Consider the following 12500-nt stretch of genomic DNA (forward strand, 5'->3'; position numbering starts at 1 on the left):
TCTTTTTATTTATGCATTATATTTTTATTAGCAAACTTCTCAGAAATAAATCTCCGAACTACTGAGCAAATGTAATTGTTTTTGTTTTTGAAAAATGCTTTTGAGGTTTTTTTTGGGTTTTTTTTCTGGTAGAGGTTTCAGTATTAATGAGCTTTTTATGTGGTCCTGTTAAAACCAAACTTTAGAATGTCTGTAAAACTGCTGTAGAAAAAGTCTTAAGTGTTATGTACATCGGAGATCTTGGAATGTTGGCCGAGAGCGCCGTCACACGCGCTCATGCCTGCGGTCACCTCCGTCACATACGTGCACGGACTGGACGGCACTGCAGAACTGCTGCGTTACCGGATGACACGGCGGTGAATGACACCTGGGACGCGTGCTCTTGCTCGCTTAAGAAGCCGTCCCGAGTTGCTGGACGCCCATGTTTTTGCGGAGGACAATTTCCCGGATGCGGGAACCCTCGTAGTTCTCGTCAGCATGGAAACGCTTGCCCCGCGCATTGTCTTAAGACGTTGTTTGACTTTTTCGGTTTTGAACCAGTCGTCTTCTCCGAAGCACCTGAGGTGACTGGCACGGAGGCAGGGCTTTGTGTATGTAGCGCAGTGATCACCGCTATTCCTTTCACCTTGGTAGATGTGTTTTTGGCCTCAGACAACCGTCGCTGAACGCATAGGGCTCTGTTCTCCCATCGCCATATCGCCTCCATCTTCCGTTACCGCCCCGGCCTGGGCTTTTCACCCGGCCCGTTTTAATCCCGCGGGGGAGGCGGTCAGAGTGGATGCCACGCCCACCATCCAGAACAACTCTGATTGGTGTTCCTGGGTATCCAGGACACCCCCCCCCCCCCCCAAGTGTTCCCCCAATGGCCACATGTGATTCACGACGGTTGAACAAGGCTAGATATGCCTGTTAAGATAGTATATGTACTAGACAAGTAGTCGTACGTGTGTGTGTGTGTGTGTGTGTGTGTGTACGTGGGAAAGAGAATGTACACCACTGTGTATGTGTGTTGCACTGCGATGATGTCATCGGCCCTCATAAAGAGTGACTGCCGGGTGTCGGACCTGTTTTATAAACACTGCTAAAATGTTTTACTGATAAATAATGACATATACATTTGTAGTTTGCGGGGTAGGGAAAGCATTTTTCCCCAATGATTTGTAAAATATTTTCTTGAAACAATAAAATAACATGTTGACATTTATTCACGGTGCTCCATGGGTAATGACTGGCAGTTTGTTTTGCCATAACCTTAAATACAGTACATATATTTTAGTTGCGTGTTTAAACACATTCACCCTTAGTTCCGCTTCAAAGGTTTGACTGTCATGTTTGAAATGACTGACTTAAACCTTACAAGAGGAATCACGGCAGACCCCATGCCTGTGTCAACCCTGCCCGAAACAGGACGGACCACTCGGCTCTCCCGTCCGGCCTAATGAGCGAATGCTTTTTAAGGGCAGGAGCGTCGCTCGTTGAGCGCTCTTTGAGCACTTTTTGAGCCCTCCTTGTGGTCATGTGACATTCGGCCTTACATTTGTTGTGCGCCTCAGTAATATAGGCAGGAACGGATGGATCACGCGCTTGTGAGGTCCCTGCGCACAAGAATGTTTGGAGATTCTCCCACACGCACCACACACACACACATGCTAATAGCATAATCACACTGTCCAAAATATCATCCAATAATCCATCCCCCTGCACAGGACTGATTGTTTACTTGTCTATAACAGCTCAGGACTCAAAATAGTCTAACCTCCATGTTGTGGTGCAGTTGAACCAAATCATTCCAAAATGGTTCAGTTTGCACTTTGAACATATATAACGAGAAACAGGAAAAGTGTGGAAAATGACATTTTCCTACGGGAACCTCGTTACTATCCTGCGTTACCTCTCTCCCTCGACTCCTATTGGTTGCATTGACCAATGACTTGCTGGGCTTTTCCGTTTTGAAAACCCAGATTGACCTACACCCTGCTGAACCCTCATAATGGAAAACTGTTCCGTTTCGACCCCGGAGGCCCACGTCAGTGCAGAGTATAATCCGCTGTAGAAGTCTCTTCTTCTGAGGTATGGATGAAGTAGCTGGGTAACATGAGTGAGGCTGGACTTTTTAAAAATCTTTTCCCACCCTACGACTTGGGCTGGGTTTTCCCAAAAGCATCACAACACAAAGAATTGTCCAACAAATAATCCAAGAATATCCTCTCGTATTACAAATTACACCATACTTCAATGAGTGAAAACCAAAAAAATGAATAATAAACAATACAAATCTGGGCCTGGTTTCTTAAAACATATCGTAGCGTTAAGATCATCGTAAATGGGAGCGTGTTCTTTGTGTTGCGATGCTTTAGGGAAACCCAGTCCGATGTTTACTCCTACACCCTAACCCTACTCTTACACCCTAACCCTATACCCTACTCCTACACCGTAACCATACTCTTACACCCTACTCCTACACCCTAACCCTACTCCTACACCCTAACCCTACTCTTACACTCTAACCCTATACCCTAACCCTACACGGTAACCATACTCTTACAGCCTATTCCTACACCCTAACCCTACTCTTACACTCTAACCCTACACCCTAACCCTACTCTTACAGCCTACTTCTACACCATAACCCTACACCCTAACCTTACTCTTACACCCTAACCCTACACCCTAACCCTACACTTACCCCCTTCCCTAGCCTTATACCCTAACCCTACTCTTACACCCTAACCCTACACCTTAACCCTACTCTTACACCGTAACCCTACACCTTAACCCTACTCTTACACCGTAACCCTACACCCTAACCCTACACTTACCCCCTTCCCTAGCCTTATACCCTAACCCTACTCTTACACCCTAACCCTACACCTTAACCCTACTCTTACACCGTAACCCTACACCCTAACCCTACTCTTACACCGTAACCCTACACCCTAACCCTACACTTACCCCCTTCCCTAGCCTTATACCCTAACCCTACTCTTACACCCTAACCCTACACCTTAACCCTACTCTTACACCGTAACCCTACACCCTAACCCTACTCTTACACCGTAACCCTACACCTTAACCCTACTCTTACCCCCTTCCCTAGCCTTATACCCTAACCCTACTCTTACACCCTAACCCTACTCTTACACCCTAACCCTACACCTTAACCCTACTCTTACACCCTAACCCTACACCTTAACCCTACTCTTACACCGTAACCCTACACCTTAACCCTACTCTTACACCCCAACCCTATACCCTAACCCTATGCTTACAGAGATTGTATGAGGACCTCACGATTATCTGAAATGTACTACACGTAGAATTAGACCTGCTGAAGTTGAACTCAACCTGTCAACAGCTGACACTTTTCCAGAAGACCCGGTCGCTCTTAGCACACTTCACACCGGTTTTGTTCGAATACGTTTCAAATGCGTTCCCTGCTTGCACTTTTTAAAAAAATGCGTTTATCACTTAACGCAACGAAAACGTGCCGTGATCCCACCAGCTCTGGGTCACAGTTGCTTAAAGGGTCACGCAAGGAGCCCGTTTAGCAGCTCGCAGCGAGACGTGATCCCGTTGGCACGCCTGGGCCGAACCCACCTGCATGGTACAAAGGTTCATCCCGTCAAACGTGCGGCGCTACAGGTCTGTCCCTCGCAACGCGACGCTGCGTCCTAGCCGGCGGACCGTCACTGTAGCGTTTCCACCCTTCGGTCCGAGCACGCAGGCGCGCTCACCGGTAAGCTCGAGGCTGCGCGAGCGCATATCCGTAGCGACGAAACCAGCGGAGTCCAACGGGCGCCGGACCCCCGCCGCCCCCCGGTCAGCGACCCCGGCGGACGGAAACCCCGGGTTGGACGCGGGCGGCCCCGTGGCTGTCATGTAGCGAAGGCCGCCGCACGTCGGGCTGTTGTTTGGGCGGAGCGGAGGGGAGGGGGACCCGAGCGCTGTTATCGCAGGGTAACGGAGAGCTCGCGTCGGCTCGGAACGGGCATCGCTGGTGCTTCTTTAAAACCGGACAGCGGACTTCACGTCGCGCTGCAGGTAATTTAACCGCCGTTAAATTTCGATACCGATTGCGTGATGTGATTTTCTCGAATCGGCAGCTGTCAGTCGCGGAGATCACCACGGGCGTTTAGTTAGCCGGCCAAGCTAGCCAGGCTTTCCCATTCAATCATTCTAACAGACACCTGCACAAAAATAACTTCGCTTAATCCTTGTTTTGTGAGGTTAAACAACAAACCGTTTGGACCGCCTAAGGACCATCCAAGAACACCTGACTCATCATTTCCAAGCATTAGTTTGCAAGCTAATCTGTTGTTTGTGTTTTTTTTTACCTACCAAGATAGCTAACCTAGCTAACATTGGCCCGTTGATGTAGGTTAGCCACGTTACCACACCATGCCAGGACAGCCCGCTATATATCTGTCTTAACGCTATCATTTTAGATGCAGAATAATTCACGCCTGTCGTCTAGCTACATACCAGCCTCTGCTGTCTACGGCCAATGCACGACGACTGTCTGCCGCCCTGCGCGTCCCATTTAGCAGACGTTAGTCGCTGCGATTAAGAAAAATGTCCCCGCAATGAATAAAGCGCCTCGAGGCTGGACGGTGGGGCCGGACTGACTCGTGCAGCGGCTCGTGTGCTGTTGCAGGATGAACGCGGACGCGCCTGCTGGCGGAGGGGACAGCGCTCCGAGGAGGGCCGACTCGGCCGAGGGAGTCCTGGACATCGTGCCGCTGGAGCTGTATGACTCAGCCCGGGCGAAGATAGACGCCAACCTCCGCTGGCTGTTCGCCAAGGCGTACGGGGAAGGTAACGCGCCCGCCGCGCGAGCCGTTCTCTCCGGTCCGCGAGCCGACCCCGCCTCGGAGCGTCGCGCGGCTCCGAGGAACCGGCGGGGGTGCAGCCGCCGCTGCACACGGCGACGGAGAGGACGGCGGGACAGAGGCGTTCACATGGCACCTCGTGTAAAAGGGTCGAGGTGTAAGCCTGTGTGTGTGTGTGTGTTTGTTTGTGGGGGAGAGAGGGAGGGGATGAGTGTAAATGTGATGGAGACAAACGAAAGAAAGAGAACGTGAGATGGAGCTTGTTCCCGGATCGTAAGTCAGCACTTGCGGTCAGTTAAGTGAGGACGATTTTGGATCCAAGCCTGAAGGAGCATCAGTGCGTGTGTGTGTGTGTGTGTGTGTGTGTGTGTGTGTGTGTGTGTGAGAGAGAGAGAGAGGTGGCTGTATAATGCCAAGCTCTTCCAAAAATGTTAGATACACACCTAGTGACTACCTCTGTTTCTCCTGTGTATGTGCGTTCTTGATCGTAAATAACAGCACTGGTGTGATGTCACCATATCTATTCCTGAAACGCCACTCTTGTATGGAGCTTCTGGCCTGGCGTAACCCAGAGTGCTTGGAGACAAGGGCTGGGCTGCGGAGGTGCTAGCAGTTCCGTGTCTAACGCCGCAGCTCGCTAGGGGCGCGCAAGGTCAGCCATCGGCTGCGGGATACGATGCACAGGCCCTTTGCCAGCGCTGAACTGTGGACAGATTCCAGCAGCCGCCTGCATAAACCCAAGAAATGCGGCAGTGTCGGAAAAACGACCGTCAGCCATCGGCCGTCGTAAACGGAGCACGCTTGCTTGCTTTTCACGGCCCGGCCGGAGACCGCCAAACCCCCCCTTCCCACGGCGGCGCCGCCAAACGCCCGATTAAAGTGAGTCACGGGTCCGAGCAGTGGAAGCGGGCCTTGGTGTGAACGGGTCAGACGCGGGAGTAACCCGACTCTGTGTAACGCGAGACAGAGCTGACACCGGTGGGAGCCACGCGGCAAGCACAGGTTAAGCACAGGTTAAAGCACAGGTTAAACAGGTTAAAAGTTTAAAACAGGATAATACACAGGTTAAACAAATGTTAAAAAGGTTAAACAAATGTTAAAACAGGTTAAAACACAGGCTAAACACAGGTTCAAACACAGGTTTTTCTAGCCTGCTCCTGTGGCCCTTATATGGAACTCCAGGAGCTGGCAGGGAAACTGGTGTGCATCTATAGTAGCCTACAGGACACAGCCAGGCACACGGAATGTGAAGAAATAGCCGAATCACTCACTACACACGCAGACAGGCGTGACCACCCCCCCCCCCACACACACACACACGGTCCCCTCCCCCTCAGTGGGGGCTGAATATCAGAAAGCCTCCCAATGGCTTATCTCCCCCATGCTCTAATCTGATTGGCTGACCTTTGACCATCCTGGTGTTGACATCCCTGGTGTGTGCTTATTCATTCACTGGTCGCTACATAGGCAGTCCCATATACAACAATAGCCACTACATGGGGTCGCTTGTAAGGGAGACGACAGACAGAATTCGGACAGTGCTGATTTGGGCCCCAAATCTGTCGCTGTGACCTTTCGTCGCATATCTGGGTCGTCCGCGATAAGAAGACTAGCGGCACGATCACGACACACTTCAGCCACGTTTTACCGCTTCTAATCTGTCACGGCGTCACTTTAATACCACCCAGCACCACAGCCACACCACATTCCCGTTATGTCAGTAAAAGATGAGTGGAACGCTCCGGTTCCTTTTTCCGTCCTGCGTCCTTTATTTTGTTTATTTGGGTTCGTGTCACATTCCCCGGTGTTTGGAAACAGGGTTCAGGAAGACCTTGGGATGAGCGCGCTAATCTCTAAATCTCTCTCTTGCACTCTACGTGTGTCTCCTTGTTCGCGTCTGTCTGTCTCGCTCCGTCTCCCGGGGGATTGTGGGTGTCGCGGTGAAGCCCTGTCCAGTTCGCGCTTCATTTAGCAGCCTGCCCACGGCGTTTACCTTGCGGCCATTTTGCCGACAGTCATGCCGAGTGAACGCCGAGTCTCTCGGCCGGTCAGGACGTGTGGCCAATTATTGACCTTTTCTGTTGAAATCCGTGACCTGTGATCTCTCCACCTCTATCTCTCTTCCCTCCCTCTCTCTCTCTCTCTCTCTCTCTCTCTCTCTCTCTCTCTCTCTCTCCCATCCCTCTCTCCCCTTCAGAGCACGTCCCTGAGGATCTGAGAGACCCGTTCTACACGGATCAGTACCGCGTGGAGCACCTGAAGCCTCCCGTGCTGGAGCTGCTGCTGACGGCCGAGCTGTACTGCCGCGTGTGCGGTCTGCTGTCGCTGGGCGAGCAGGCCGCTGGGCTCGCATCGCACCGGTGCGTCCTGCAGGCACTCGCCCGCCGCGGCGTATGCGTCCGAGAGGCCGACGGCACGCCCGTCACCCACGACGACCTCGGCTGCGCCCCCATCAAGATGGTGAGCGGGCGGGGGCGTAGCATTTTGGCATTATTGAGAGGAGGAAGTGTGTGTGTGTGTGTGTGTGTGTGTGTGTGTGTGTGTGTGTGTGTGTGTGTGTGTGTGTGTGTGTGTGTGTGTGTGTGTGTGTTAGGGAAGGGTTGATGACCATCTGCTTACAACATGCTGTTTGTGTGTCGGATTCAAACTGAGTGTTTGTGTGCGTTTGTGTTTGTGTGTGTGTATTTTTGCAAAGGAAAAAGTCATGCAGAGTGAGAATTATTTTATGTCTTAGATTTGAATCTCTCGCTCTCTCTTGCTCTCTCGCTCTCTCTCTCTTGCTCGCTCACTCTTGCTCACTCTTGCTCTCTCTCTCTCGCTCTCTCTCTCTCGCTCTCTCTCTCTTGCTCGCTCTCTCTCTCTCTCTCTCTAGTATGGCAGTGCTGCCGTGACATATTGTGATACTGTGGTAGTAGAATGTGGTGTAGTACGTGGGAGCCCTTCATGTGGCTCTGATGCACTCTGACCTGCAGGGTTCTCACCTGTGGGGCTGGCTGTAGGGCTCCATGGTCCTAGTGCACCACTGTGACGTCAGGAAACGTTCACACTCAGCTGTGTGATGCTGTACTGTTACTCAGTGATGCGTAGCACCCGTGTGTTTTGCTTCACTAATCTGCAGACTATGATGATGTGAAAACCAAAAAACTCTAGAAAAAATAACAAAAAACAGACAAATTAACTATTGTTCATATTATTACAGAATAATAATTTTCTCCTCTCCTCTCTAATCTCTCCTCTCCTCTCTAACCTCTCCTCACCTCTCCTCTCTAACCTCTCCTCACCTCTCTAATCTCTCCTCTCCTCTCTAATCTCTCCTCACCTCTCTAATCTCTCCTCTCCTCTCTAACCTCTCCTCTCCTCTCCTCTCTAACCTCTCCTCTCCTCTCTAATCTCTCCTCACCTCTCTAATCTCTCCTCTCTAATCTCTCCTCTCTAACCTCTCCTCTCTAACCTCTCCTCTCCTCTCTAATCTCTCCTCTTCTCCTGGTGTTTTCTACCTTGCTTTGGTGATCTAGTAATAGTGCTTGAGTCTGGGTGGCGCATTGTGGTTCTGAAAGGGTTTAAGAAGTTAGAATTTGAGAAACCTTTTGATACTTTGTGTGTGTGTGTGTGTGTGTGTGTGTGTGTGTGTGTGTGTGTGTGTGTGTGTGTGTGTGTGTGTGTGTGTGTGTGTGTGTGTGCGCCTAGAGCTCCCACATCCCCCTGATAGATGCTCTGATGCTGGCCTGCACAGTGGAGATGATGAGCGTAGAGCGGGTGGTGGCGAGTGTCAAACGCTTCTCCACCTTCTGCGCCTCCAAAGAGCTGCCGTTCAACATGGAGGACACCATGCTCTTCTGGATCAACAAGGTCAGCACTGTGCGTGTGTGCGCGTGCGTGTGTGTGTGTGCCGCTAGGACTGACTGTATTTGTCATGAACTCGGTGGGCTTTGTCACTGCTATTCTGAACTGTGTGTGTGCTGTGTAGATCACTGTGAAAACCTGAGAAATCTCTGATAAAGAACTGAAACTGAAACACTTTTTGTGTGTGTGTGTGTGTGTGTGTGTGTGTGTGTGTGTGTGTGTGCGCACGCCTTGTAGGTCATTCTGAAAACCAGAGAAATCACTGAGAAAGAACTGAAACTGAAACAGCACTTGATGGACTCACCTTGTCATCAAAAGGTACTGCTGACCAGTCATGTGCCGTGGTGCATGCCAGTAATACTCACCACGATTGGCTGGTTCACTGAGTGTGTGACCGACTGCACGATGTAACCCTGTTTTATCCTTAATCTGATCAGATTACTGGACCATTAAACAAATCTGATCTTTGTTTGTTTGTTTGTTTGTTTGTTTGTTTGTTTGTTTTTCTTACTCTCATGCTCACTCTCTTAACTGTTAACTGCTAACCTCTCACCTTTGACCTTTTGGCTGCTCTTCCTCTTCCCCTGACCTGCCCTTTGCTGTCGGATAGTCTCCCTCCAAATGGTACTGGAAGCTCGTGCCTGTAAGTGCTACAGCGCCCCCTCTCTGCTGCCGGGGTCACAGACGCTCACGGAGACTCCGAGAGTGTGTGTGTGTATGTATGTGTGTGTGTATATGTATGTGTGTGTGTGTGTGTGTGTGTGTGTGTGTTAAGTGGTGTCTCTTCAGATCTGGAAGAGAGAGAGAGAGAAAGAAATTCATGGGTTGTCATGACAAGAGCCAAGACAACCCATGAATTTCTTTCTCTCTCTCTCTCTCTCTGTCAGTGTGACTTAATGCATGCATTGGCCCATTGCATGTTGGAGCCTGTGATGTTATCTCATCTGGTATAGTATTCATTCATTCATTCATTCATTCATTCATTCTTTGTTGTTGTGTGTTTGTGTTTGCAACTTTGCAATCTGTATGTTATAATAAAAAGTGTTTAATGTTTATTATTATCGTTATTATGCAGGGCATAATTGTATTCAGATGTTGTCATGTAGTAACGCAGGTGTTTATTCATAATGCGTAACGCTTTGCACGGCTTCGCTGGGTGTGTGAACGTGCGGCTCTCTCCCGCTCTGCACGCGAACGCAGGTCCGTTACCGTAGAGACCAGCTGTCTGGCCGCTCCCCCCTGCACCTGCCTTTGGTGGAGGATCTGATGAAGGATGTGTGTGACGGTGTCGCCCTGCTGACCATTGTCCATTACTACTGTCCTGAACACCTGCGGTTGGAGGGTAGGTGCGCACACCCAGACAGGGGGTGGGGAGAGGCGTCGGAACGCAGGCGCTCACCTCCGCTACCTCCTGTCCCCAGACGTCTGCCTGAAGGAGGTCCCATCCCTGTCGGACAGCGTGTACAACATCCGCTTGCTGAGGGAGTTCTCCACTGAGTACCTGAACCGCTGCTTGTACCTGCACACAGAGGACTTGCTGTATGCTCCCCCAGTGTTAAAGGTGCGCGTGCGCACACACACGCACACACACACACACACACACACACACACACACGCGCGCACATTTAGCGGGAGGCACACGTGCTGATTGCCCCGTCTCCTCCAGCACAACGTGATGGTCTACGTGGCCGAGCTGTTCTGGTGGTTCGAGGTCGTCAGGCCGGACTTTGTGAAGCCCAAAGATCTCCAGGAGAGCGATGATGGTGAGCAAAAAACGAAAAAAGCGTTTGCCAAACCTCACTCTCGGAGAGCTGTTTCACTCGGGTTCTGAATCCGGAGGGTGGCGTCAGTACCGTTGATTGACACTTGTGTCCTCCATTTGCTCAGTGAGGACCTCGGTGCAGACGAAGAGTTCCCGCCCCTACGTTCCCATCTCCAACATCACGAAGCACAGCTTCTTAAGCCCCTCCCCCTCAGCTGACTCCATGGTGCCAAGGCCCACCTATGACCCCCTGACCAGGTATTACCTGCACCTAGTGCCCTCGCCCGTGTAAGTTCGTCTCTTGTCTAGCGCGCTTGTCGTTCCGCGTGTGTTATCACGTGTGTTGTTTACTATGGGTTTCAATGCCACGTGCTTTATAGTTGTACTAATGTATTAATGTACTGCGTCTAGCTACAGTGTTTGCATCTTAACTGCGCACGTGTGTTTGCGCGTGCATGTGTGTATATGCATATTTGACATACATTATAACAATTGTGTCTGGGAGGATTAACAAGCTGACCAATCATCTCCCTTGTAGTGCCAAGGTAAGCCCCTCCCACAGCCCCTCCCACCAGCTCCTCCCACTGAGACAGAGGCAGCAGAAGGCCACTCAGGTGGAGGAGAGTGCAGGTAACTGAGCGCACGTCTAACCTCATCCGTTGACTCTAAGCTGAAGACACCCAGCTCTAACCAAGATCTCGTCCCTAGCAGTGAATCTTTTTGTAGTTTACCGGTTGCAGGTTTTTCAAACCTCAGGACCTTGAGTTTGTCTCTTACACAACCTGACAAAGCTGTCTGTCTGTCTGTTTGCCTCAGACCTTAACATTGCTCAAACAACTTCCTGGTTTTGTTTTCTGTTTTGTTTTTATATATATATATATATATATATATATATATATATATATATATATATATATATATATATATATATATATATATATAATTGTGTGTGTGTGTGTGTGTGTGTGTGTATAATATTTAATGGATGTCCACATCCATACACTTTAGTCTGTGCACATTTGTTTGATGTGCAATCTGTTACTGTGGCATGAGCTTAGAATGAGACTGAAATGAGACCTTCTTTCCTAATTGGATTTGCACGTTTAACGGTGCTGAAATAGCCTGGCCAGGCTTCTGTTCACATTTCCATTACTGAGCTGGTGTCCAGAGCCTTTCTGCTAGCACGTTAGACAGATTCCTGTCCAAGAGACCGTACTGAAAAGAGCTGTTCGGGTGTTTTCAAGATCAGCACCTGTGTGTATCGTTAATGTCAGATGGAAACACACTGGTAATACATGGACAGGTATCTTTAACTGTGGCTACTTGTCTTTCCTCTGTCTGTGTGTGTGTGTGTGTGTGTGTGTGTGTGTGTGTGTGTGTGTGTGTGTGTGTGTGTGTGTGTGTGTGCATATGCATGTGCGTAGAGTTCAGGAACAGGTCAAGCTCTCTCTCTCGTATGGACGAACACGGTCCTGGATCCCGGCTGGCCTGGTTGGAGAGGAGACAGAGGTAAGAGAGGTCATAGTTCACTGGGCATTCCTGCTGCCCTCTCAACTCTGTAGCACACCTGGTAGCGCAGGTAGCATGAGGCGCTTCCTGTTTTAACATTTAAAATCGTGGGTTCGATTCCGAGTGTGAACCCTTTTTGAGGTCTACACTGAAACATTTATATTTATTTATTTGTGGTCGATAATGGGTCGACAAAGTGATCAAATTGTTAAGTGTATTGATTAAATAAATAGAGAATACTTTTGAAACGTAGGACATTAGGTTTATTCTACTAGTATTAACATTCCTCTCATTTATGGTCAAAATCTCTCATTTCTCACCATTCAGCTGAATAGTCATAAATCTTCTGTCATACAGTATCATAAATTTTCTGGAACATTATTCTGTGAGCCACTAAATGCTCTTTGTTGGTGTATGCAGGGGCATAACGCAATGAGAACGGTTTTAGTTGTGACGCGTGCTTTCCTTGGGTTCTTACCCCAAACATCTCGTGGCGTGCTACCTACCCCACTTCTGCGTAACGGCCGTAACATTGCGGGAAAAAACCCAAAAGCATG

The 12500-nt window shown here is 49.7% G+C and overlaps 2 protein-coding genes across 19 annotated transcripts in view; both read left to right on the forward strand.

Moving 5' to 3' along the window:
- The window catches only part of notch1a (notch receptor 1a), a 25500-nt gene extending 24296 nt beyond the window's left edge, over positions 1–1204 (forward strand). For both annotated transcript variants that reach the window (XM_035521560.2, XM_081704533.1), the window contains one exon: positions 1–1204. This exon is cut by the window's left edge and continues 1300 nt beyond it. The gene's annotated coding sequence lies outside the window, so the exon portion shown is untranslated.
- Positions 1205–3568: 2364 nt separating this feature from the next.
- The window catches only part of camsap1a (calmodulin regulated spectrin-associated protein 1a), a 19554-nt gene continuing 10622 nt past the window's right edge, over positions 3569–12500 (forward strand). The window contains exons 1-13 of one of the 17 annotated variants that reach the window (XR_014119248.1): positions 3569–4041; positions 4655–4815; positions 7027–7289; positions 8517–8678; positions 8910–8990; positions 9283–9387; positions 9560–9619; positions 9873–10014; positions 10094–10233; positions 10339–10435; positions 10560–10722; positions 10973–11064; positions 11859–11943. Coding sequence is in view for 15 of the 17 variants with exons in the window: in XM_081704788.1 (XP_081560914.1) it covers positions 4656–4815; positions 7027–7289; positions 8517–8678; positions 8910–8990; positions 9283–9387; positions 9560–9619; positions 9873–10014; positions 10094–10233; positions 10339–10435; positions 10560–10722; positions 10973–11064; positions 11859–11943 (1550 nt within the window). In the remaining 2 variants the exon portion in view is untranslated. Of the gene's footprint in view, positions 4042–4634; positions 4816–7026; positions 7290–8516; positions 8679–8909; positions 8991–9282; positions 9388–9559; positions 9620–9872; positions 10015–10093; positions 10234–10338; positions 10436–10559; positions 10723–10972; positions 11065–11858; positions 11944–12500 lie in introns of all 17 variants that reach the window. The other 16 variants (XR_014119249.1, XM_081704788.1, XM_081704787.1 and 13 more) reach the window with 16 other exon arrangements.

Source organism: Electrophorus electricus, chromosome 21, assembly GCF_041902795.1.
Source record: "Electrophorus electricus isolate QZ-2024a chromosome 21, ASM4190279v1, whole genome shotgun sequence".
Lineage (NCBI taxonomy): Eukaryota > Metazoa > Chordata > Actinopteri > Gymnotiformes > Gymnotidae > Electrophorus > Electrophorus electricus.